Source organism: Rana temporaria, chromosome 2, assembly GCF_905171775.1.
Source record: "Rana temporaria chromosome 2, aRanTem1.1, whole genome shotgun sequence".
In the NCBI taxonomy this organism is placed as follows: Eukaryota; Metazoa; Chordata; class Amphibia; order Anura; family Ranidae; genus Rana; species Rana temporaria.
In genome coordinates, this window is record NC_053490.1 from 21,146,800 (window position 1) to 21,174,706 (window position 27,907).

A 27,907-nucleotide genomic window follows, 5' to 3' on the forward strand; every position below is an offset into this window, starting at 1 on the left:
CTTGCCAGCCCTCCCCTGGCCCTAACCTTGGCACAAAACCACCCCTATCCTCCGGAGAGTGACAGTTCACTATATATGATGGTACTGTAAATTCTCCGGATGGTTTTGCAGAGTGCCATGTCAGTGCGTTGGGGACAACTTCCTATCCATGCCTTTCCAAAAACATTTCCAGCAGTGTGCCTGATATTTTTAGAACTCTTCCCAGGAAATGGACTAAATCCTGTCAACTTGTTGACAAGACACTGGAACAGGAAATAATAGAAGACTAGGGGGAACTTTGTTCTCTGGTAAATAGCTTGTTTTGCCTTTGTTGTCACTCATTCAAGCATTTTGGAGCAAGATGGATGTAGCAGTGAACTCCGACCAAAACCAACAGAACATATCTTTAATGTCCAGCACTACCTGTATTATCTTTCCTTTTTCTGTGGGGCCAACAATGGGTTGTGTTCCTATCCGCCATGCTTGGAAGCCATTTAAAATGAATCTCCGGTTTTGCAGGGAAACAATAAAACAATGCCCTCCCCATGAATCATATACATTGAAAAGATTTTATCAAACGTTATTGTAAATTCTATCCTTTCTTTATTAACCACTTCGTTACCGGGCCTATTTTGGCACTTTTCTCCTTTATGTAAAAAATCACAATTTTTTTGCTAGAAAATTAATCAGAACCCCCAAACATTATATATATTTTTTTTAGCAGACACCCTAGGGAATAAAATGGCAGTCATTGCAACTTTTTTTCTCGCACGGTATTTGCGCAATAATTTTTCAAACGCCTTTTTTTAGGGGAAAAAAACAGTTCCAGGAGTTAAAAAATAACAAAACAGTAAAGTTAGCCCAATTTTTTTGTATAATGTGAAAGGCGATGTTACGCTGAGTAAATAGATACCTAACATGTCACGCTTTAAAATTGCGCACACTCATGGAATGGCACCAAACTTCGGTACTTAAAAATCTCCATAGGCGACGCTTTAATTTTTTTTACAGGTTACTATTTTTGAGTTACAGAGGAGGTCTCTAACACACGCGATGATACCTCACATGTGGGGTTTGAACGGTGTTTATATATGGGAGCTGGACTTGCGTTCGCTTCTGCATGCGAGCGACCGGGACAGGGGCGTTTTAAAAAAAAATTTTTTTTTTTTTTTACTACATTTTTTTATTTTTACACTTTTTTTTACAATTTTTTATTTTTTTGATCAGTTTTATTCCTATTACAAGGAATGTAAACATCCCTTGTAATAGGAATCAGTGTGACAGGTCCTCTTTATGGAGAGATGCGGGGTCAATAAGACCCCACATCTCTCCTACAGGCTTACAAGCATGAAATCGGTGAAAAAAAATCACCGATTACATGCCGACAGCCGCGATAGCGGCTTTGTTTACTTTCGGGTGCCGGGCGTGAAGTCATAACGTCGCGCCGGGTCCTCCGACGGTCATAGAGATGACTGTGACCGTCTGGTTACCAGTCATCTCTATGGTTCACCAACGAGCGCCGGCCGATTCGCTCTCCGGGCCCCCGATGGCCTGGAAGAACGATCGAGTGGCGGAACCGCCGCTTTGATCGTTCTTCTGGTGCACAGAATCGCCGGCTGAAGACGGTGATATCTGAATGATGCCTGCAGCTGCACCCCATCATTCAGATATCACCGCACAAAGCCGAGGATGTCCCAGGACGTCCATTGGGTCTCAAGTGGTTAAAAGAAGCGGCGTGTCCTTTCTTAAACTGACTGCTAAGCAAAAGGGTCCACCTTTATTCTCAGCACAAGGATGAATGGATCTGCCTAGGATTGGTTTGGGAAATGTGCTGCAAATATTTCCCGAAGTTCGCAAACTTTGTATCAAACCCCATTGAAGTCTATGGTGGACGAAACTTGTTATTCAATTCTGCCCATTTATTGGGCTAATAAGTAAGCTACTGACAAACAGAGGGCATGGGAAGCCAGGTTATGTCGTGGGGCCAGAACGCCATCAGGGGGGTACAGGCAGTACACCTGTAAGGGGCCCAGAGGTCCTCAGGGGCCCGGGTGGCAACCACCTTTTTATTTTTAAAAAAAAGTTATTTATATATTTTTTTCTTTTTATTAACCACTTAAGACCCGGACCAAAATGCAGGTAAAAGACCAGGCCCCTTTTTGCGATTCGGAACTGCGTCGCTTTAACTGACAATTGCGCGGTCGTCCGACGTGGCTCCCAAACAAAATTGGCGTCCTTTTTTTCCCACAAATAGAGCTTTCTTTTGGTGGTATTTGATCACCTCTGCGGTTTTTATTTTTTGCGCTATAAACAAAAATAGAGCGACAATTTTGAAAAAAATGCAATATTTTTTACTTTTTGCTATAATAAATATCCCCCAAAAATATATATAAAAAAAATGTTTCCCTCAGTTTAGGCCGTGTGGGGGAACACACAATCGATGCAGCCGCCACAGTGAAGAATGGGGAAGCCGTGTTTACATACAGCTCTCCCCGTTCTTCAGCTGCGGGGACCGATCGACTCTAGCGGCGATCGGGTCCGTGAGTCCCGGAGCTTCGGACCGGGTCACGGGAGCGCGCCGCGGGCGCGCGCCCATGATCCACCGCTGGGCTTTATACAACCACGTACAGGTACTTGATTGTGCCCAGCGGTGCCATTCTGCCGACGTATATCGTCGTTAGGCGGTCCTTAAGTGGTTAAAGGGCCCAGAGTTCCCCAGGGCCCCGGATGGCTACCCCCCTTTTTATATATATATATATATATATATATATATATATATATTTTTTTTTTTTATTTCTTTTTTTTGCAACCCCCCAATTCGTGGCACCCCCGCTTCTCAATTAACCCACCCTCCCCTTCTCAAATCGCCGCGGCAGCCCCCCTCCATACTTCTCAATTTGAGGCAGCAGCACCCCCCCCCCCCCCTGAAGCTGACCACTACACTGACCTACCTGATTCCTACACTGACCACTACACTGACCTATCTGATTCCTACACTAACCACTATACTAACCTACCAGAGACAATTTTTGTTCCTGCTTTGCTAAGTGCATTGCCTGCACCTGAGTTGTCTGTAGCGGAGGATATTCATCTGGGTTCCCACCTGGAGCAGCTACTCCATTTTCCCTACCTGATTCCTACACTGACCACTACACTAACCTACCTGATTCCTACACTGACCTACCTGATTCCTACACTGACCACTACACTAACCTACCTGATTCCTACACTGACCTACCTGATTCCTACACTGACCACTACACTAACCTACCTGATTCCTACACTGACCACTACACTAACCTACCTGATTCCTACACTGACCTACACTGACCACTACACTGACCTACCTGATTCCTATACTGACCACTACACTGACCTACCTGATTCCTACACTGACCTACCTGATTCCTACACTGACCACTACACTAACCTACCTGATTCCTACACTGACCTACCTGATTCCTACACTGACCACTACACTGACCACTACACTAACCTACCTGATTCCTACACTGACCACTACACTAACCTACCTGGTTCCTACACTGACCACTACACTAACCTACCTGATTCCTACACTGACCTACCTGATTCCTACACTGACCACTACACTAACCTACCTGATTCCTACACTGACCACTACACTAACCTACCTGATTCCTACACTGACCTACACTGACCACTACACTGACCTACCTGATTCCTATACTGACCACTACACTGACCTACCTGATTCCTACACTGACCTACCTGATTCCTACACTGACCACTACACTAACCTACCTGATTCCTACACTGACCTACCTGATTCCTACACTGACCACTACACTGACCACTACACTAACCTACCTGATTCCTACACTGACCACTACACTAACCTACCTGGTTCCTACACTGACCACTACACTAACCTACCTGATTCCTACACTGACCACTACACTGACCTACCCGATTCCTACACTGACCACTACACTGACCTACCTGATTCCTACACTGACCACTACACTGACCTACCTGATTCCAACACTGACCACTACACTGACCTACCTGATTCCAACACTGACCACTACACTGACCTACCCGATTCCTACACTGACCACTACACTGACCTACCTGATTCCTACACTGACCACTACACTGACCTACCTGATTCCAACACTGACCACTACACTGACCTACCTGATTCCAACACTGACCACTACACTAACCTACCTGATTCCTACACTGACCACTACACTAATCTACCTGATTCCTACACTGACCACTACACTGACCTACCTGATTCCTACACTGACCACTACACTGACCTACCTGATTCCAACACTGACCACTACACTGACCTACCTGATTCCAACACTGACCACTACACTGACCTACCTGATTCCTACACTGACCACTACACTAACCTACCTGATTCCTACAGTGACCACTACACTAACCTACCTGATTCCTACACTGACCACTACACTGACCTACCCGATTCCTACACTGACCTACCTGATTCCTACACTGACCTACCCGATTCCTACACTGACAAACCTGATTCCTAAAGTGACCACTACACTGACCTACCTGATTCCTACACTGACCTACCTGATTCCTACACTGACTACTACACTGACCTACCCGATTCCTACACTGACCACTACACTGACCTACCTGATTCCTACACTGACCACTACACTGACCTACCTGATTCCTACACTGACCACTACACTGACCTACCTGATTCCAACACTGACCATTATACTAACCTACCCGATTCCTACACTGATCTACCTGATTCCTATACTGACCACCACACTGACCTACCTTATTCCTATACTGACCACTACACTGACCTACCTAAGTTCTGCACTACACCCCCGCCCCCTCCCCACATGAACAGTGTATATCGGTTGATTTTGCTCACCTCTACATGGCCTCCATGATAATCTATCAGAGCAGGGCTCTCCCGAGCACCAGGTACTGTTCCCGACACCCAACCGCTCCTCGGTATCCCCTGCCAAGAGCTTCTTCAATAGCCGCCGTACACTCTGCACCGCCCCTCCCCCCGTAGTTCTCACATACACACGGGCCGTCCGCACAAGCGGGATCATGGGGGACAGGCTGGACTACAGGATTTCCTGGGTAGGGGGGGGGGGGCAACACAGAAATGATTTTGCTCCCCCCCCAAGTGTAGCACCAGATGCCCACTCCATGCCACTGCAATCTGAGGACAAATCCGGGGACAGACTGGCTCCGGGGACAGTCTCCTCAATCCGGGGACAGACTGGCTCCGGGGACGGTCTCCTCAATCCGGGGACAGACTGGCTCCGGGGACAGTCTCCTCAATCCGGGGACAGACTGGCTCCGGGGACAGTCTCCTCAATCCGGGGACAGACTGGCTCCGGGGACAGTCTCCTCAATCCGGGGATAGACTGGCTCCGGGGACAGTCTCCTCAATCCGGGGACAGACTGGCTCCGGGGACAGTCTCCTCAATCCGGGGATAGACTGGCTCCGGGGACAGTCTCCTCAATCCGGGGACAGACTGGCTCCGGGGACGGTCTCCTCAATCCGGGGACAGACTGGCTCCGGGGACAGTCTCCTCAATCCGGGGACAGACTGGCTCCGGGGACAGTCTCCTCAATCCGGGGACAGACTGGCTCCGGGGACAGTCTCTTCAATCCGGGGACAGACTGGCTCCGGGGACAGTCTCCTCAATCCGGGGACAGACTGGCTCCGGGGACAGTCTCTTCAATCCGGGGACTGTCCCTGGAACCCGGGGATGTCTGGTCACCCTAGAGTAGAGATGTCTCACCATCATTCCTCTGGAGCTCTGCAATAAGGAAACCATCTAGAGGAGTCTCGGAGTGTGTGTGGGCTGTAATTGGCTCTGCACCACCTCAGCTGTTATGTCTTACATGTTCTGAGTTCTTGCAGGCAATGCTGTGGTTCTCCAGGACGGGACGCATCCCACCGCCCTCCGTCTAGCCTTAAAAAGGTGACCTACCCCATTAGCATACTTTTATTTATCTTTATTCATAATTGGAAGCAGAAAGTCTCGCCGGCCACGTCTGGGTCAGCGACGGCGTGTCCCAATGACTTCCCAGACAGCAGGTATTAGAAGGAAAACAGGATTTACTGGGGAAAGTGTGTCCAAACATTACCCAAGAGCTGCATTACACATCCGATTCGTCTGGCTTCACAAGCTGCTAAGCAAAAATGACAAGCTTTATGTAAAGGATTTCTAGAGAAAAAAATGAAAACAAAAAGAAAAATTTGTCTGTAAACATCGAATTCTATCGTGGGATCAGGGGCTCGAGGCCAATACCCATATCAGCACAGTGGTGTAGTGAGTAGCACTCTCGCCTAGCAGTAAAAAGGGTCGCTGGTTCGTATCCCGACCATGACACTACCTGCCTTAAGGTTGCATGTTCTCCCTGTGCCTGCGTGGGTTTCCTCCGGGTGCTCCGGTTTCCTCCCACACTCCAAAGACATGCTGGTAGGTTAATTGGCTTCTGCCTAAAATTGGCCCTAGTATATGAATGTGAGTTAGGGACCTTAGGGCCAGATTCACATACAAGAGCGCCGGTGTAACGTAACCCGGGCTGGGGTGGTGAGAGGTGGCGTAAAAGAGTTCGACCACGTTCCAGCTGCAAAAATGGGTGCGAGGGCCACATGACAAGGGCTGATGGGCCGCATTCGTCCTGCGGGCCTTGTGCTTGACATATGTGGACTAGATGATGCTGGACATCCTCCAATCAGGAGATGAGGCAGTGGCGGTTCGTCGATAGAGGGCGCTGGGGCACAGCCCCCCTCTGGCTCCCGCACACACCACTGACTAATAACATTGATTCATGCATTGGTCTATTCAGATGACCGGACATGAGCGCCGACCACCTGAATAACGGCAGCTGGTTGGCTGTACGGAAGTGCCTATCAGAGCCAGCGACTCTGATAAGCTTTCCGAGTACAGCCCTCAGCCTTCAGGATGCTTATCCAGGGGACGTACCGGGGTGCGTTCCTTGGATAAGACTGACAGGCGTCTCAGCCAATCAGGTTGACCGTTGCTGGCTATCGGTAACCTGATTGGCTGAAGCGTCATCAAGGGCGGGAGAAGACATCGTGGGACGTGGATGGCTGACTCCAGTAGAGGTAAGTGCCGGGGGGGGGGGGGGGAAGGGGAATTTTAAAAGGCACAGCGGCGACGATTGGCACAGTAACATCAATGGGCACAGTAACATCAATGGGCACAGTGGCGACAATGGGCACAGTGGCGACAATGGGCACAGTGGCGACAATAGGCACAATGGGCACCGTGGGGACAATTGGCACAGCGGCATGAATGGGCGCAGTGGCGACAATTAAAGGGCACAGTCACAGTGACATCAATGGGCACAGTGGCGATAATGGGCACAGTGGCGACAATTAAAGGGCACAGTGGCGACAATTGATGGCACAGTGGCTGCGTTTGATGGCATGGCACAGTGGTGCGAATTGATGGCATGGCACAGTGGCTGCGTTTGATGGCATGGCACAGTGGTGACAATTGATGACACAGTGGCTGCGTTTGATGGCATGGCACAGTGGCTGCGTTTGATGGCATGGCACAGTGGTGCGAATTGATGATGGCATGGCACAGTGGCTGCATTTGATGGCATGGCACAGTGATGACAATTGATGACACAGTGGCTGCATTTGATGGCATGGCACAGTGTTGACAATTGATGACACAGTGGCTGCGTTTGATGGCATGGTATAGTGACTGCATTTGATGGCATGGCACAGTGGTGCGAATTGATGGCACAGTGACTACATTTGATGGCATGGCACAGTGGTGACAATTGATGACACAGTGGCTGCGTTTGATGGCATGGCATAGTGACTGCATTTGATGGCATGGCACAGTGGTGACAATTGATGACACAGTGGCTGCGTTTGATGGCATGGCACAGTGACTGCATTTGATGGCATGGCACAGTGGTGCGAATTGATGGCACAGTGACTACATTTGATGGCATGGCACAGTGGTGACAATTGATGACACAGTGGCTGCGTTTGATGGCATGGCATAGTGACTGCATTTGATGGCATGGCACAGTGTTGACAAATGATGACACAGTGGCTGCATTTGATGGCATGGCACAGTGGTGATAATTGATGGCATAGTGACTGCCCCCATCTCCCTTCCCTGCCAATCGGGGGGGAGGGTAGGACGGCCGGTTGAATATCTCCATCATCTCTGCACATCGCTACACTGACTCACTTTCTCGGGCCGCGATGACCAAATATAGTCACATGGAGAAAATAACAAACGCGATTTTATAAAAACGTGTCAAAGTGTCTTTCAGAGGCGAAGTCGATGTGCGCCTCGTAATGCGTTACAGGCTGTCCCGCCAGGCCGCGGCTGTTTCCAGTACAGAGATTTTTTTTTTTTACTTTCAAAGGCTCAGCGGTTTGGCCTCTTCTCAGTGAGCGGGAAGAGCTCCAAGTCTGGCTCATGGCGAAGGTCTGCATGTGACGTTCCGGGACAGAGGACGCGGCACACACTGAGCTCTCTAGTAATGAGGAGATCTCAGCACCGAGTGCTGCGAGGGGTGGGGGACGAGATAGCAATGGCGGAGACTGCCCATTAAAGTCACCCTGTCATGGGAAAATACAAATAGCTGGATTTTTACGGCGGCGTAACGTATCGTATTTACGCTGCCGTAAGTCAGAGAGGCAAGTGCTGTATTCACAAAGGCCCAGATTTTCATACAATTACGTTGCTCCTGGGCAGCATAACGTATGTGATTTACGTTACACCGCCGCAGGTTTACAGCATTAGGCCCAGATTCTCAAAGGCGTTACGACGGCGCAACACCATTTGCGCCATCGTAAATCCTAATCTGGCCCCGGGTATCTATGCGACTGATTCTTATGCCGCGTACACACGGTCGTTTTATGTGATGAAAAAAAAAATGACGTTTTTAAAAACGTCACTTTAATTGACCGTGTGTGGGGGAAAACGTCGTTTTATGTCTTCTAAAAAACGACCAAAAAAAATTGAAGCATGCTTCAATTTTATGTGTCGTTTTTCAAAACAGAAATTGACCGTGTGTAGCAAAAACGTCGTTTAAAACCACGTTTTTTCATCCGCGCATGCCCAGAAGCTACTTATGAAGCGAGCTTCAATGGAAAACGTGGTGAACGTAACCTCGCTTTGCTAGAACATTGTGAGAAAAACGATGGTGTGTAGGCAACTTCGTCTTTGAAAATTGAAGTTTCAAAAATGTCGTTTTTTACTTCACAGAAAATGCCGTTTTTTTTCATCACATAAAGTGATGGTGTGTACGGGGCATTAGAATCAGTTACGCATAGATACCCATTAGATCCGACAGGCGTAAGGCTCTTACGCTGTCAGATCTTAAATGCAATTTTTTTTCCCGCCGCTAGGTGTCGTAGACGTCGTTTTCCCCGTCGCTTATGTAAATTAGCAAATTACGACGATTCCCGAACGTACACGCGCTCGACGCAGAGAATTTACGACGTTTCCGTAGCCTTTGCGACATGTAAAGTTGCCCCTGGGTCTATGAGACGCAGCCAATGTTAAGTATGGCCGTCGTTCCCGTGTCGAAATGTAAAAAATCTACGTCATTTGCGTAAGACATCCGTGAATGCCGCTGGACGCCATTTACGTTAACGTCTAAGCAAATGACGTCGGTGCGACGTCATTTAGCGCAATGCACGTTGGGTAATTTACCCGACGGAGCATGCGCAGTACGCTCGGCGCGGGAACGCGCCTAATTTAAATGGTGCCCACCCCATTTGAATTGGGAGGGGTTGCGCCAAGCGCTTTTACGATACACCGCCGCAAGTTTACAGGTAAGTGTTCTGAGAATCAGGCACTAACGCTGTAAACCTGCGGCGGTGTAACGTAAATCACATACGTTACGCTGCCCAGGAGCAACGTATTTATATGAGAATCTGGGCCTTAGTGCCTGATTCTCAGAACACTTACCTGTAAACTTGCGGCGGTGTATCGTAAAAGCGCTTGGCGTACTGCGCATGCTCAATCGGGTACATTACCCGACGTGCGTTGCGTTAAATGACGTCGCACCAACGTCATTTGCTTAGACGTTAATGTAAATGGCGTCCAGCGCCATTCACGGACGTCTTACGCAAACGACGTAGATTTTTTAAATTTCGACGCGGGAACGACGGCCATACTTAACATTGGCTGCGCCTCATAGACCCCAGGGGCAACTTTACGCATCGGAAAGGCTACGGAAACTACGTAAATTCTCTGCGTCGAGCGCGCGTACGTTCGGGAATCGTCGTAATTTGCTAATTTACATAAGCGACGGGGAAAACTACGGAGGCGACACCTAGCGGCGGGAAAAAAAATTGCATTTAAGATCTGACAGCGTAAGAGCCTTACGCCTGTCAGATCTAATGGGTATCTATGCGTAACTGATTCTAAGAATACGTCGCATAGATACCCGGGGCCAGATTAGGACTTACGACGGTGCAAATGGTGTTGCGCCGTCGTAACGCCTTTGAGAATCTGGGCCAAAGACTTGTAGACGGGGCTTTTTTTTAGCAAGAACGCGGGGGAACGCAGTTCCGGCACCTCCAGCACTGAATGTATTTTATGGCAAGCAGTGCTGGAGGGTCTGATGATGCTGGCGGATCTAATGTCGCTGCTGGGGATCTATTTTTGTGTGGGGGACTTTTGTTGCTGGGAAATAGTGCCTGTGACGGTATCGGTATGATATCCCCGTCAAGCATTCCCTCCTCTCCATACAAGACCATCACAGGATCCCCCACACATGAGTCAAGACTGGATGCTGGAACCAAGACTAAGTTTAATGTTATATCACACAGCTTATATGTCATTTCCAAAACTGTTACAATGACAAATCTCCGCCCCCCTCACACTGGGGCTTCCATACAGATGAGTAGGCAGACACGACGGAGCCGAGTCTGAAAACACATTTTCTTTAGATAATGACATCAGTGGAGTTGAGTACTAGTTGTACTAAATACATTAACTAGACAACTCGACCCCGCATATAGAGAGATAATTACCACAATGAAGCAATCAGAATAATTAACACAAGCCACATAAACACAGATCTCCTTCACACAACACAATAGATCAATTAACCTTTAGAAATAGTGAGGGGACATTAGCACTTCAATAACCGGATGGTAATCACAATGGCAAGCAGGGAGAGCATTAGACTGAGACATATAGGCAAATGTATCACAATGGCCCCCCTTTTTCTCCCTGCTCCGGAAAACCCGGTTGGACCTTCCCTGGTCCAGTAGGGTTGACGGGTTCAGAGCTTTTAGTCCGAGGTTAACTCCGTTTGGCATGACTGACCTCCCTTGGCAACTGCTTCAGACTCAGGTATGCCACCGGGTCGTCAGATCACACGCCGGTCAGTCCCCAAGTCTTTGTGCGATCTGCAAAGTCACCAGAAGTCAGTGTGAAGACGGCGAATGGGTCTGTGCGCCGCCATCTAGGTGTCCCGCTATGGGAGGGGCAGGTTATGGCTCTGAAGTGACAGTCACAGGAGATTCATAAAAATAAAAAGTTATATTTGTTGAAAGGCTGTAGCACTGGTGCTCAGAGTCCGGGGGGGGGGGGGGGACTCAGAGCCCCATAAGGTCAGCCACCCCCTGCTCCCTCCGCAGCCGCCGGTTCTCCTCTTTGAGCTTCTCCAGCTCCATCTCCAGTTCATGGAGCCTGGGGGGGTCAGCCCGCTGTGACCTCAGGTGGTTGTTCTCCTCCTCCATGTGGCTTATGCACTCCTCCAGCTCTATGTACTCACGGATCAGATCCTGCTTGCTCATGTCCTGCAGGCTCTCCACGTGGTCCTTCATCATCAGGAACTGGGTGGTGGTGTAAGGGGCCACCGGTGGGCCCTTGGCGAACATCTCGGCCCGCATCTGGGGCGCCCGCTGCGATTCCATCTCCTCCAGTCGCTTCTTCTCCTCCCAGGTCCGCTGGTTATATGACTTCCAGGACTTCTTCTTCTTGGAGGGTAGCTGGCGGTGCCTCTTTCTGCCCAGCTCCCTCCACGGCCCCTCCGGCTCATGGCTGTCGCCCATGACCAGCTGACAATGGTGTTCCCTGTTGTCTGTAATAACAGATTGTACCATGAGGGCTTCGTAAGGGGTGCCCAATGGTTCTTCCTGACCCAGCTCCTGGGGATCCCAAGCCGAGTCTACACAATGGGCTGCTGCTGGTGGGCGGTACCCAGGTTGAGACCAATTTGACCTGGTGTTGTCATTCATGGGGCAATTCTGCTTGAAGTGACCCAACTGTTTGCACCGGAAGCAGCGTTGTTCGTTGTCCTCCTGGCGTGGGTAGCGAGGGCTAGATGTCATCGGTCTGTTAGGCGGTTGGTATCTAGCGGCTGGTGGGTGTGAGGGCGCCGTTGGTCGTGGAGGTTGTACCCGTGGTGTGACCTGGTTTGTCTTGCGAGTATCCGCATATTCATCCGCCACATTCGCGGCCTCTGGTAGAGTCATGGGCCTGCGATCTCTCACCCAATCTTTGACGTCCGTCTGGATGTGATTGTAAAATTGCTCCAGGAGCATTAGTTGCAAAATGTCCTCTGCGGTGGTGGCCTGGCTGCTGTTAGCCCAGTTAGAGGCCGACAGGGACAACTGGCATGCCCATTCCGCGTAAGGCCCCGTACACACGACAGAGGAACTCGACGTGCTTGGCACGTCGAGTTCCTCGTCGAGTTTTGGGATGAAGCCGCCGAGGAGCTCGGCGGGCCGCCTTCTCCCATAGAACAACGAGAAAATAGAGAACATGTTCTCTATTTTCTCGTCGAGCTCCTCGGCGGCTCCATCGAGCCAAAACTGTACAGACGACAGAGTTTCTCGGCAGAATCCGGGTTTTGACCGAGTTTCTCGGTGAATTCTGCCGAGAAACTCTGTCGTGTGTACGGGGCCTAAGAGTCTTCCGTGGTTTTGCGTGAGTCCCTGAACTTCTGTCGGTGGGACTCTGGGGTTACTGCATAACGAGCCAGGAGCGCTTCTTTAACCCGGGCGTAGCTATGGATATCCTGATCTGGCACGGTCCGGAAAGCATCAGAAGCTTTGCCTGACAGTTTGCCTGACAATATTGCAACCCACTCTCTTCTAGCTATTCGGTGCAGGTTACATTGTCGCTCAAAATCCGCCAGGTAGTTATCAATCTCACAGTCCTTTTCATCAAAAGCTTTAAAAGCGCTAAACGGAATCTTCCTTGTGTCTGCTGTGCTGTACTCACTGTTCGGAGAAGGTGCGGCTGCTTGTTGGACTGCTGCCAGTTTTAACTGTAGTTCTGCGTTTACTAACAGGTCCATCACTTTCAGCACCACATCCGGCGTTGGGTTCGGGCCGAACCATGCTAGCTTCTCTCTCATTAGCTTGTTGGCTGGCGATTCATCCTCCTGAATCACTGGTGTCTCCATCTCTTGTACCGCTGGCGTTGCTGCAATCCCGTTCTCCTGGTCTATCTCCATTGATTCTGCTATGATGACCCGTTCGGTTTTGTTGCTAGCAATCCTTCCACGAACTTCCAGTAGTTCTTCCAGTGTCTGCTTGGAATCCCGGGTGTAAAGGAGAGTAGAAGGGAAAATCCCACTGCTACCAACCAATTGTGACGGTATCGGTATGATATCCCCGTCAAGCATTCCCTCCTCTCCATACAAGACCATCACAGGATCCCCCACACATGAGTCAAGACTGGATGCTGGAACCAAGACTGAGTTTAATGTTATAACACACAGCTTATATGTCATTTCCAAAACTGTTACAATGACAAATCTCCGCCCCCCTCACACTGGGGCTTCCATACAGATGAGTAGGCAGACACGACGGAGCCGAGTCTGAAAACACATTTTCTTTAGATAATGACATCAGTGGAGTTGAGTACTAGTTGTACTAAATACATTAACTAGACAACTCGACCCCGCATATAGAGAGATAATTACCACAATGAAGCAATCAGAATAATTAACACAAGCCACTTAAACCCAGCTCTCCTTCACACAACACAATAGATCAATTAACCTTTAGAAATAGTGAGGGGACATTAGCACGTCAATAACCGGATGGTAATCACAATGGCAAGCAGGGAGAGCATTAGACTGAGACATATAGGCAAATGTATCACAGTGCCCCATCATTGGTATCAGTGGAAGGAATAGTGCTCCATCATTGGTATAAGCGGATGGAGTAGTGACTCATCATTGGGGTCACATTGGAAGGAACAGTGCCCCATTGTTGGTGTCACTGGGAGGAGTCGTGCTTCATTGTTGGTGTTAGTGGACTGAATAGTGCCCCATTATTGGTGTCAATGGAAGGAATGGTGCTAGATGTCGGTGGAAGGAAAAGTACCCGATGTTGGTGTCATTGGGAGGAATAGTGTTCTATGATTTATATCAGTGGAAGGAATATTGCTCCATTGTTGGTGTCAGTAGGAAGAATATTGCCCCATCATTTATATCAGTGGGAGGAATATTGCCCCATTATTGGTGTCAGTGGGAGGAATAACGCCCCATTATTGGTGTCAGTGGAAGGAATCGTGCCCCATCATTGGTATCAGTGGGAGGAATATTGCCCAATTATTGGTGTCAGTGGGAGGAATAATGCCCCATTATTGGTATCAGTGGGAGGAATATCGCCCCATTATTGGTGTCAGTGGGAGGAATATCGCCCCATTATTGGTGACAGTGGGAGGAATATTGCCCAATTATTGGTGTCAGTGGGAGGAATAATGCCCCATTATTGGTATCAGTGGGAGGAATATCGCCCCATTATTGGTGTCAGTGGGAGGAATATCGCCCCATTATTGGTGTCAGTGGAAGGAATATCGCCCCATCATTGGTATCAGTGGGAGGAATATCGCCCCATCATTGGTGTCAGTGGGAGGAATATCGCCCCATCATTGGTGTCAGTGGGAGGAATATTGCCCCATCATTGGTGTCAGTGGGAGGAATATTGCCCCATGATTGGTGTCAGTGGGAGGAATATTGCCCCATGATTGGTATCAGTGGGAGGAATTTTGCCCCATGATTGGTGTCAGTGGGAGGAATATTGCCCAAATGGGCAGATAAAGGCAAGCAAAGGGCTTTATCTGGGACAGTAGGATGTATTTGTGGAACGATTATTAATTCCTGGTGGAGGGAATGATCTGGGGATCAGGTATAGTTACATAATGAATGATAGATGTTTTCGGGACCAATTAGATCCCTGCTTTATGCTTTATATAATGTATAATGTAGCCTAATGCCGCGTACACACGATCAGATTTTTCATCGGAAAAACCTTGGATGGTTTTTCCGACGGAATTCCGCTCAAGCTTGGCTTGCATACACACAGTCCCACAAAAGTTCTCTGAACTTTCGTCCGTCAAGAACGCGGTGACGTACAACACTACGCCGAGCCGAGAAAATTAAGTTTAATGGGCCAGATTCACGTAGAAGTGCGGCGCCGTAACGTAAGCCCGCGTAATTTAAAGGGGCGTGTGCCATTTAAATTAGGCGCGCTCCTGCTCTGGACCTACTGCGCATGCTCCGTTCTGAAATTCCCGCCGTGCTTTGCGCGAAGTGACGTCATTTTTTCGAACGGCGACGTGCGTAGCGTACTTTCATATTCCCGGACGTCTTACGCAAACGACGTTGATTTTTAAATTTCGACGCGGGAACGACAGCCATACTTTATACAGCACATACGTGTGCTGTGTAAAGTTAGGGCACCCAAAACGATGACTAAATTTGCGTCGGGAAACTAGACTAGCAGCGAAGTAGCGAACGCGAAAAACCGTCGTGGATCGCCGTAACTCCTAATTTGCATACCCGACGCTGGTTTACGACGCAAACTCCCCCCAGCGGCGGCAGAGGTATTGCATCCTAAGATCCGACAGTGTAAACAATTACACCTGTCGGATCTTAGGGATATCTATGCGTAACTGATTCTATGAATCAGTCGCATAGATACTCTGAGAGATACGACGTCGTATCTCTGCTGTGAATCTGGGCCAATGCCTCCTGAGCATGCGTCAAATTATTCCCGAGCATGCGTCGGAATTTTGCGTGTCGGAATTGCTACAGACGATCGGATTTTCCGACAAGAATTTTTTCCGGTCAGAAAATTTGAGAACCGGCTCTCAATCTTTTGTTGGCTGAAATCTGGACAGCAAAAGTCTGATGGGGCCTACACACGGTCGGAAATTTCCGACCAAAAGCTCACATCGGACATTTCTTGGCGGAATTTCCGATCGTGTGTACGGGGGATTAGAATGGGTCCCAAAAGTTAGCCAATGAAAGGTCTCACTTAGACTTCCTGCATGAAATGATGGATTCTACCATCACATAGGCTGTATGAGGTGGAGGAAGCTGGATGACCACAAAAGTACGGAGAGACACAATTATGTCATGTTAACAATATAAACCAATCAGAAACCTTGCTTCATTTTGAACCCTGCATTTCAGAAATGATCAGTGGAAGCCGATTGGTTGTTGCGGCCAATACAAGTGTTCTTCCAGCAGATATCCCATGACAGGTCCACTTGAAGGAGACGTACTGATTGTCACTTGGACGGCTCCTTGTGAGGTCCAATAATGGCGGAGTGACTCATGTCGGGCTCAGCACTTTTCCTCATCTGCTCCTAACTGACCATCTCAACATTGTCTAGATTAACAAGCGCTAAATATTTACAGCAGACAGTTGGAAGAAATGACATAATAGACTAGAAATGTATCTATCCCCTTCTTCCCTCCTCATTGGACTCGCTATGAAGGCAAAATCCCTTCAGTAAAAGGGGACAGTCCTCATAATGATACCTGAAGTTTAATCTGCTTAGATTTTCCCGGGTTCTCCTTTCTCCCTCATTATCGTGCTCATGAAAATATTTCTGTTTTCATCACATCTTATTTCATACCCAGTGATGTCAGGGGTGAAGGTGCAGGAATTGGGGTGATCTGAGGGGTGAAGGTGCAGGAATTGGGGTGATCTGAGGGGTGAAGGTGCAGGAATTGGGGAGATCTGAGGGGTGAAGGTGCAGGAATTGGGGTGATCTGAGGGGTGAAGGTGCAGGAATTGGGGTGATCTGAGGGGTGAAGGTGCAGGAATTGGGGTGATCTGAGGGGTGAAGGTGCAGGAATTGGGGAGATCTGAGGGGTGAAGGTGCAGGAATTGGGGAGATCTAAGGGGTGAAGGTGCAGGAATTGGGGTGATCTGAGGGGTGAAGGTGCAGGAATTGGGGTGATCTGAGGGGTGAAGGTGCAGGAATTGGGGAGATCTGAGGGGTGAAGGTGCAGGAATTGGGGTGATCTGAGGGGTGAAGTTGAAGGAATTGGGGTGATCTGAGGGGTGAAGTTGAAGGAATTGGGGTGATCTGAGGTGTGAAGGTGCAGGAATTGGGGAGATCTGAGGGGTGAAGTTGAACGAATTGGGGGTGATCTGAGGTGTGAAGGTGCAGGAATTGGGGAGATCTGAGGGGTGAAGTTGAAAGAATTGGGGTGATCTAAAGGGTGAAGGTGCAGGAATTGGGGTGATCTGAGGGGTGAAGGTGCAGGAATTGGGGAGATCTGAGGGGTGAAGGTGCAGGAATTGGGGGGATCTGAGGGGTGAAGGTGCAGGAATTGGGGTGATCTGAGGTGTGAAGTTGAAGGAATTGGGGTGATCTGAGGGGTGAAGGTGCAGGAATTGGGGTGATCTGAGGTGTGAAATTGAAGGAATTGGGGTGATCTGAGGGGTGAAGGTGCAGGAATTGGGGTGATCTGAGGTGTGAAGGTGCAGGAATTGGGGAGATCGGAGGGGTGAAGGTGCAGGAATTGGTGATCTGAGGTGTGAAGGTGCAGGAATTGGGGTGATCTGAGGTGTAAAGGTGCAGGAATTGGGGTTATCTGAGGTATGAAGGTGCAGGAATTGGGGTGATCTGAGGGGTGAAGGTGCAAGAATTGGGGTGATCTGAGGGGTGAAGGTGCAGGAATTGGGGAGATCTGAGGGGTGAAGGTGCAGGAATTGGGGTGATCTGAGGGGTGAAGGTGCAGGAATTGGGGTGATCTGAGGTATGAAGGTGCAAGAATTGGGGTGATCTGAGGGGTGAAGGTGCAGGAATTGGGGAGATCTGAGGGGTGAAGGTGCAGGAATTGGGGAGATCTGAGGGGTGAAGGTGCAGGAATTGGGGTGATCTGAGGTGTGAAGGTGCAGGAATTGGGGAGATCTGAGGGGTGGAGGTGCAGGAATTGGGGTGATCTGAGGGGTGAAGGTGCAGGAATTGGGGAGATCTGAGGGGTGGAGGTGCAGGAATTGGGGTGATCTGAGGGGTGAAGGTGCAGGAATTGGGGAGATCTGAGAGGTGAAGGTGCAGGAATTGGTGTGATCTGAGGGGTGAAGGTGCAGGAATTGGGGAGATCTGAGGGGTGAAGGTGCAGGAATTGGGGTGATCTGAGGGGTGGAGGTGCAGGAATTGGGGAGATCTGAGGTGTGGAGGTGCAGGAATTGGGGAGATCTGAGGTGTGGAGGTCCAGGAATTGGGGAGATCTGAGGTGTGAAGGTGAAGGAATTGGGGAGATCTGAGGGGTGAAGGTGCAGGAATTGGGGAGATCTGAGGGGTGAAGGTGCAGGAATTGGGGTGATCTGAGGGGTGAAGGTGCAGGAATTGGGGAGATCTGAGGTGTGGAGGTGCAGGAATTGGGGTGATCTGAGGGGTGAAGGTGCAGGAATTGGGGAGATCTGAGAGGTGAAGGTGCAGGAATTGGGGAGATCTGAGGTGTGAAGGTGCAGGAATTGGGGAGATCTGAGGGGTGAAGGTGCAGGAATTGGGGTGATCTGAGGGGTGAAGGTGCAGGAATTGGGGAGATCTGAGGGGTGAAGGTGCAGGAATTGGGGTGATCTGAGGGGTGAAGGTGCAGGAATTGGGGAGATCTGAGGGGTGAAGGTGCAGGAATTGGGGTGATCTGAGGGGTGAAGGTGCAGGAATTGGGGAGATCTGAGGGGTGAAGGTGCAGGAATTGGGGTGATCTGAGGGGTGGAGGTGCAGGAATTGGGGAGATCTGAGGTGTGGAGGTGCAGGAATTGGGGAGATCTGAGGTGTGGAGGTCCAGGAATTGGGGAGATCTGAGGTGTGAAGGTGAAGGAATTGGGGAGATCTGAGGGGTGAAGGTGCAGGAATTGGGGAGATCAGAGGGGTGAAGGTGCAGGAATTGGGGTGATCTGAGGGGTGAAGGTGCAGGAATTGGGGTGATCTGAGGGGTGAAGGTGCAGGAATTGGGGAGATCTGAGGGGTGATGAAGCTTCTTTTTTCTCCATGCCGAAAAACATTGTTTTTTTTAATGCCGAAAAATGATCGTGTGTACGCGGCATAACTTCAGAAAGGAATTAGATAAACAGGTACAACTTATCTAGGAGGATTTGTTTCCTCTTTGTACATCACCTGAGGAAAGTCCCTTGGTACATGTAAAGGGTTTACAACCACTAGTACGTTGAACTGCAATTAGCAGTATAAATATGAGCGCAGGAACTGAAAACAAACGAAGACTACAATGCGCTATTGTTCAGCAGCACAACGGTTGCCTAATCCTTCTGAACATGAGACTTTCATGTGGGAAAGGTTGCTGACCCCTGATGATGTAATGTATAGAAACATTCCCCACGCTCAAAAGAAAAGTGGATAAAACCAAAAGAACATCCCCTCGTCGGGGCTGGGACAGTCTGCCAACTTCTACTTCACCCTTCCGAAGATCTGGTGGAGACAATCGCGGGCCTCACACATGAGCTACGTGCAGAAACATACGGAATGTCAGATCTGTCCTCCCAGCTAATGGGAATCACTGACCTGTATACTAATTCTAACAAGCTGTGAAAAGCTTGCTCATCTCCAGACGGCAAGAAAATCAGGCCAGTGGAGTCTGCCATAATGCACATAGAACCGCACTTATCAGAGAAAGCCTGTCATTAAATAACTGCTACATGGACGGTGCATAATCTGATGGACAGAGGAACTATTTACTTGTTCTGCTACATCTCTCTGATGTGTCAAACAAGTGCAGTGAGTACAGTATATCCTACGTACTCACTGTATGAACTCACACTACGTACTCACTGTATGTACTCACACTACGTACTCACTGTATGTACTCACACTACGTACTCACTGTATGTACTCACACTACGTACTCACTGTATGTACTCACACTACGTACTCACTGTATGTACTCACACTACGTACTCACTGTATGAACTCACACTACCTACTCACTGTATGAACTCACACTACGTACTCACTGTATGTACTCACTGGGCCAGATTCACGTAGGAGAGCGCATCTTTGTGCGGGCGTAACGTATCCTATTTACGTTACGCCTCCGCAACTTTGACAGGCAAGTGCAGTATTCACAAAGCAAAGTTGCACAAGTGCAGTGAGTACAGTATATCCTACGTACTCACTGTATGAACTCACACTACGTACTCACTGTATGTACTTACACTACGTACTCACTGTATGAACTCACACTACGTACTCACTGTATGTACTCACACTATGTACTCACTGTATGTCCTCACACTACGTACTCACTGTATGCACTCACACTATGTACTCACTGTATGTACTCACACCAGGGGCATCGTTAGGCCCGGGCTTAGGGGGCTGGAGCCCCGAATGGGTCCCCGTAAAGCATTTAGCTCTCCATTGTTAGCCCCGAGCAGCGAACACCGGGACCGTTCTGATCCCGAGCGCGGCCGAGTGCCACCGTGCCGAGTGTGGCCGAGACTTGCCGAGTGTGACCGAGTGCCACCGCGCCGATTGTGGCCGAGTCCTGCGGAGTTTGACCAAGTGCCGCCGCGCCGAGCGTGGCCGAGTCCTGCCGAGTGCGATAGCAGGTCCCGCCTATGATGGACGTCCCACTGGTCCAATGCCGGAACCACGGGACGTGTGACGTCCATCAAAAGTGTGCCAGGAAAATATCCCCCACACCATTACACCACCACCACCTACCCTTTTTTTCCCCTCTCTTTCTCCCTCCTCTTTCTCCCCTTTTTTCTTCTACCTCTGACTTCCTTTCTCTCCCTTTAACTCCCGCAAAAATTTGGTATGCCCCGACCCCAGTTGGACGCTTCACATCAGACTTCCCCGATGTTCCTGTGATTTCTTTTGGAGATATAAGGGGCTCCCCTCCACTGCAGGGCGTGTGTCTACGCAACGCGCCCAGAAGGGTCCTTGGACCTCCATATACTTGTTACCTGGTTGCTTTGGCTTCCTGCCTACTTTTAGTTTGATCCTCTGGTAACTGTTGTGAGTGATCATGGGCCAGATTCACAAAAGAGATACGACGGCGTTTCTCCTGATACGCCGTCGTATCTCTGTTTCTAACTATGCGGCTGATTCATAGAATCAGTTACGCATAGATAGGCAAAAGATCCGACAGGTGTAATTGTTTTACACTGTCGGATCTTAGGATGCAATACCGCGGCCGCCGCTGGGTGGGAGTTTGCGTCGTAAACCAGCGTCGGGTATGCAAATTAGGAGTTACGGCGGATCCACGACGGATTTTCGCGTTCGCTACGTCACCGCTAGTCCAGTTTCCCGTCGCAAAGTTAGTCGTCGTTTTAGGTGCCCTAACTTTAGTCAGCAAACGTATTGCTGTCTAAAGTATGGCCGTCGTTCCCGCGTCGAAATTTAAAAATCAACGTCGTTTGCATAAGCCGGGAATACGGAATTACGCTACGCGCGTCACCGTTCAAAAAAATGACGTCACGGCGCGGAGCATGCGCAGTAGTTCCGGCGCGGGAGCGCGCCTAATTTAAATGGCACACGCCCCTTTGAATTACGCGGGCTTACGCCGGAGGCCGCCAGCGTAAGTTTTCATCGCAAGTGCTTTGAGAATCAGGCACTTGCGATGAAAACTTGCGGCGGTGTAACGTATCTACGATACGTTACGCCGCCGCGATTCTACGTGAATCTGGGCCAGGATGCTCAAGAAGCCGATTGGTGTGATGCTCAGCTGTCCATACAACATTTCTCTTTAAGTGGACCCATTACTTTGGTTCATTTTAACACTGTTGGCCACTTACCGGTGCTCTCGTCGGACTGGTTAAAGCCACAGATCTGACATATGCTCCGGACCCACTTGTTCATCTCTTCTTCGGTCTCAGCCACCAGGTAGAAGGTGCGGTCGCTGGTCTTTAAGTCGAAGACGTAGCTGTCCTGCAGCTCTTTCTTGTTGAAGGTCAGTCCGGAGTCCACCTGCTCGCAGCAGCTCAGGTTAATCACCCGGATGGGCTTCTTGGAGTGGTCATTCTTGTAGTATTCCAGGACGTCGGGATCTCCGCTCATGCGCCCGCTCCTGAGGATAAACCACCGTTTCTTCCATGCCTGGTAAAAGAGAACCACAAGTCAGTCACGGGGTAGGGTTTACGTAGGGCTGCCACCTTTTCATCAAGCCAAACCCGAACACTTTAGTGGCGCACAGCTATTTTTTTTTTTTTGCAGTTTACACTAAAATGTTGTAAAAGACCTGGGACACCTTTGGGTGCCCCAATCAGAGAAGTATTGCAGCACATGTAGCATCTGTGATGAACAGTGGGTGTGGCCAAATTGTGTTATTAATGGGACAAACAAATCAAACAAGGTCAGTCTGTCCCCCAGTACATTCCCTCCCCCCAGGTCAGTCTGTCCTGCAGTATAATGCCCCCTTGGTTAGTCTGTCCCACAGTACATCGCCCCAGGTCAGTCTGTCCCCCAGTATAATCCCCTCAGGTCTGTCTGTCCCCCAGTATAATCCCCTCAGGTCAGTCTGTCCCCCAGTATAATCCCCCCCAGGCCAGTCTATCCCCCCAGTATAATCACCCCGGGTCAGTCTGTCCCCCAGTATAATCCCCTCAGGTCAGTCTGTCTCCCAGTATAATCCCCTCAGGTCAGTCTGTCTCCCAGTATAATCCCCTCAGGTCAGTCTGTCCCCCAGTATAATCCCCTCAGATCAGTCTGTCCCCCAGTATAATTTCCCCCAGGTCAGTCTGTCCCCCAGTATAATCACCCCCAGGTCAGTCTGTCCCCCAGTATAATCTCCCCCAGTTCAGTCTATCCCCCCAGTATAATCACCCCGGGTCAGTCTGTCCCCCAGTATAATCTCCCCCAGGTCAGTCTGTCCCCCAGTATAATCCCCCCCAGGTCTGTCTGTCCCCCAGTATAATCCCCCCCAGGTCAGTCTGTTTCCCAGTATAATCCCCTCAGGTCAGTCTGTCCCCCAGTATAATCCCCTCAGGTCAATCTGTCCCCCAGTATAATCCCCTCAGGTCTGTCCCCAGTATAATCCCCCCCAGGTCAGTCTGTCTCTCAGTATAATCCCCTCAGGTCAGTTAGTCCCCCAGTATAATCCCCTCAGGTCAGTCTGTCCCCTAGTATATTCCCCCCAGGCCAGTCTATCCCCCCAGTATAATCACCCCGGATCAGTCTGTCCCCCAGTAAAATCCCCCCAGGTCAGTCTGTCCCCCAGTATAATCCCCCCAGGCCAGTCTGTCCCCCAGTATAATCCCCTCAGGTCTGTCTTTCCCCCAGTATAATCCCCTCAGGTCTGTCTGTCCCCCAGTATAATCCCCTCAGGTCTGTCTGTCCCCCAGTATAATCGCCCCCAGGTCAGACTGTCTCCCAGTATAATCCCCTCAGGTCAGTCTGTCCCACAGTATAATCCCCCCCAGGTCAGTCTGTCCCCCAGTATAATCCCCTCAGGTCAGTCTGTCCCCCGGTATAATCCCCTCAGGTCAGTCTGTCCCCCAGTATAATCCCCTCAGGTCTGTCTGTCCCCCAGTATAATCCCCTCAGGTCTATCTGTCCCCCGGTATAATCCCCTCAGGTCAGTCTGTCCCCCAGTAAAATCCCCCTAGGTCAGTCTGTCCCCCAGTATAATCCCCTCAGGTCAGTCTGTCCCCCAGTATAATCCCCTCAGGTCAGTCTGTCCCCCGGTATAATCCCCTCAGGTCAGTCTGTCCCCCGGTATAATCCCCTCAGGTCAGTCTGTCTCCCAGTATAATCCCCTCAGGTCAGTCTGTCCCCCAGTATAATCCCCCCAGGTCAGTCTGTCTCCCAGTATAATCCCCTCAGGTCAGTCTGTCCCCCAGTATAATCCCCTCAGGTCTGTCTGTCCCCCAGTATAATCCCCTCAGGTCTGTCTGTCCCCCAGTAAAATCCCCTCAGATCAGTCTGTCCCCTAGTATAATCCCCTCAGATCAGTCTGTCCCCTAGTATAATCCCCCCAGGCCAGTCTATCCCCCAGTATAATCACCCCGGGTCAGTCTGTCCCCCAGTAAAATCCCCCCAGGTCAGTCTGTCCCCCAGTATAATCCCCCCCAGGTCAGTTTGTCCCCCAGTATAATCAACCCCAGGCCAGTCTATCCCCCCAGTATAATCACCCGGGTCAGTCTGTCCCCCGGTATAATCCCCTCAGGTCAGTCAGAGAAGTATTGCAGCACATGTAGCATCTGTGATGAACAGTGGGTGTGGCCAAATTGTGTTATTATTGGGACAAATCAAACAAGGTCAGTCTGTCCCCCAGTACATTCCCTCCCCCCAGGTCAGTCTGTCCTGCAGTATAATGCCCCCTTGGTCAGTCTGTCCCCCAGTATAATCCCCTCAGATCAGTCTGTCCAGGCCCGGATTTCCCACAAGGCCACCGAGGCCAGGCCTCGGGGCGGCAGGGCACAGAGGGGCGGCAGCGGCATGGAGTCCCCCGACGGCCGGAACATACAGTTAAGGGCGGTAAGTCGCTTTCTAGCAGGACTAAATGTAGTGTGGGGGAATCCGCTCGCTCGTTAAAAAGTGATTGTGGCGATGTCGCCGAAATCACTTGTAAAATGTGTGCTGCCGTCCATCCTCCCCTTCCCCCCCCCCCCCCCACATACCTCTCTCTACTGGCTCTGTCTTCGGGACTCCGTTCTCCCCCTAGCCGCCGAGTCTGTCTCCTGTCCCTCCCTCCGATGTACACAGTGAGAGGGGAGAGCTGTGCTCTTCCCTTCTCAGCTGTGACAGGAGCTCTAGCACAGTGCTAGGACTCCTGTTTTGGAGGTGACAGGGTCAATAAAGAGAACCTGTCACCTCCAATTGCTATCACACAGGGAATTGTTTTCTCCTGTGTGATAGCAATAAAGTTAGGTTAAAAAAAATAAGAAATAATAATTCAATTAATAAAATAAAAAAAGTAATTAAAAAGTAAATAATAAGAAAAATAATATATAAAAAAGAAAAGTATACAAAAAAAGTAAACGACAAGCTACAAATAAAAAAAAAAAAAAAAAAGTAATAAAAAAAGAAAAGAAAAAGAAACAATAAATATTTGAACTAACCGTACCGCCCCTGCCATCCGGTTACCATTCTCAGTTGATTTGGGGGGAGGGGTTTCGGTTGGTAGGGAGGGGGTGCATTGCGGAACCTGGCCTTGGGGTGGCAGGGAGAAAAAATACGGCCCTGAGTCTGTCCCCTAGTATAATCCCCCCAGGCCAGTCTATACCCCCAGTATAATCACCCCGGGTCAGTCTGTCCCCCAGTATAATCTCCCCCAGGTCAGTCTGTCCCCCCAGTATAATCACCCCCAGGTCAGTCTGTCCCCCAGTATAATCCCCCCAGGCCATTCTATCCCCCCAGTATAATCACCCCGGGTCAGTCTGTCCCCCAGTATAATCACCCCCAGGTCAGTCTGTCCCCCAGTATAATCTCTCCCAGGCCAGTCTGTACCCCAGTAAAAGCGCCCCCCTCCCACCAAAATAATTAAAAGCACTGGAAGCTAACAGGAGGGGAGTTGGGGATAAGAGGACTGGTGCTGCAGGGCTGCCACTGTTGTGTCCGGGTTTCAGATGGGCTGAAACCCGGACACAGGATTTAAAACCCGGACTGCCCGGGTGAATCCCAGACAGGTGGCAATCCTAGGTTTACGGCACTCCCTACAGGATAACTTTAGGAATGTAGAGACCAACTAAAGTGTTATGTGGGATGGAAAATTCTTCTCAAACGAACAACTTTCTAACAGTGAATGTAGTTTTCGTTTGGGAAATAACATACAGTACATTCCATCGAATTTTAAAAGCAAATGAAGGTTTGACGTACTTTTGGACATTTGTGAAGTCATAAGAAGTACTGATGAGACCAAAGAGGGACTGAAGAGGGATGAGACTAATACGTTTCATGCTTACTCACAGAGTATCTATAGACAGCACTGATAAGTAATGATCGGGAGGCGGAGGGACGGAGCATGTGACCACTGTGACAGCCAATCATAGTGGTGACATGATCAGGCAGTCCGACCTTTTCCTCCAGACGTAAAGATCAACTTAAAGGGATTTCGGGGGTTGAGCTGGAAGGGGTTAAATGTAAAGGGGAACAGAGAGACAGACACTGCTCTCTATCTAAAGTCCGTCGGAAATCCCGACGGAAAAAATTCAGATGGGGTATACACACGGTCGGAATATCCGATGGAAAGCTCCCATCTGACTTTTTCCATCGGAAATTCCGACCGTGTGTCTGCGGCATTAGAGTCTTTCACCCATTGTTGCTTGTGCTATTTAACCCTGCAATTGTATGAAGGAGTTCTGTGTTGATATGTATGATAATGTGTATTGTAGTTAGGGAGTCACATCGGCTGCTTTAAGGGATTAGTTAATTAGCTCCTGTTAATTTATGTTTCTGTGTATTGTTAGAGTAATATGAGCAGGAGGTAGGAACCTCCTCCTCTTTAACCACTTAAGACCCTGACCATTATGCAGGTTAAGGACCTTGCCCCTTTTTGCGATTCGGCACTGCGTCGCTTTAACTGACAATTGCGCAGTCGTGCGACGTGGCTCCCAAACAAAAACACGATACACACATTTTTCTGGTGCTTCCCTCCTGGGGCAAAAACGCGACAAAGAATCTCCTGTAAGGCACATCAAACATGCAAACCAGCAGAAAATAAAATAAAAACTTGGCTGAATATGCTACACTTAAGTGTGAATGCGTCTTATTTTGTCTAAGCACTTTGGGCCAGATTCACATAGCGAGTACGCCGGCCTATCTACTGATACGCCGGCTTACTTTCAAATTACCCGCGTCGTATCTTTAGTTTGAATCCTCAAACCAAGATACGACGACATCTGGGTTCGATCCGACAGGCGTACTTTGGCGTCCGCTGGGTGGAGTTTGCGTCGTTTTCCGCGTCGGGTATGCAAATTAGCTTTTTCCGACGATCCACGAACGTACGCGCGGCCGTCGCATTCTCTTACATCGTCTCTAGCCGGCTTTTTCCGGCGTATAGTAAAGCTGCTATTTTGCAGCATATAGATAGACTTGCCATGTTAAGTATGGCCGTTGTTCCCGCGTTTAATTAAATGTTTTTTTTTTTTTTTGCGTAAGTCGTCTGTGAATCGTAATTCACGTCTATGTTAAAAAAAAATGACGTCCTAGCGACGTCATTTAGCGCAATGCACGGCGGGAAATTTTGGGACGGTGCATGCGCAGTTCATTCGGCGCGGGGACGCGCTTCATTTAAATGAAACACGCCCCCTAATCGCCGATTTGAATTCCGCCACCAGAAATAGACTACGCCGCCGTAACTTACGGCGCAAATTCTTCCAGGATTCGAACTAAAGCCAGGTAAGGTACGGCGGCGTAGCGTATCTCCGATACGCTGCGCGAGTGCAGATCTATGTGGATCTGCCCCTTTGTCGCAATATAAAATAAAATTGAATAAATAAATAATCAATTTTAAATGTAAAAAAAAATAAAAGAATCCAAAAATGAACAAATTTAATTAAAATATTATATATATATAAAAAAAAAGATAAAATGAGTAGTTGCATACATCTGAAATCACATTTTCTGAAATGTGCAAAGCGGCACAAAAAAGGGGTTCAAATACGGCTGAATATGGCTTATTTTGTCTAAGCACTTTGTTGCAATCTACAATAAAATAAAAACTAATTTAAAAC

At 49.3% G+C, this 27,907-nt stretch overlaps 1 protein-coding gene across 1 annotated transcript in view; it reads right to left on the bottom strand.

The window, feature by feature from the left end:
• GAB2 (GRB2 associated binding protein 2) overlaps positions 1 to 27,907 on the bottom strand; it is a 302,950-nt gene that overhangs the window by 70,340 nt on the left and 204,703 nt on the right. Inside the window, exon 2 of the mRNA XM_040339963.1 lies at positions 22,031 to 22,331. Within this exon, the coding sequence (XP_040195897.1) occupies positions 22,031 to 22,331 (301 nt within the window). The remainder of the gene's footprint in view (positions 1 to 22,030; positions 22,332 to 27,907) is intronic.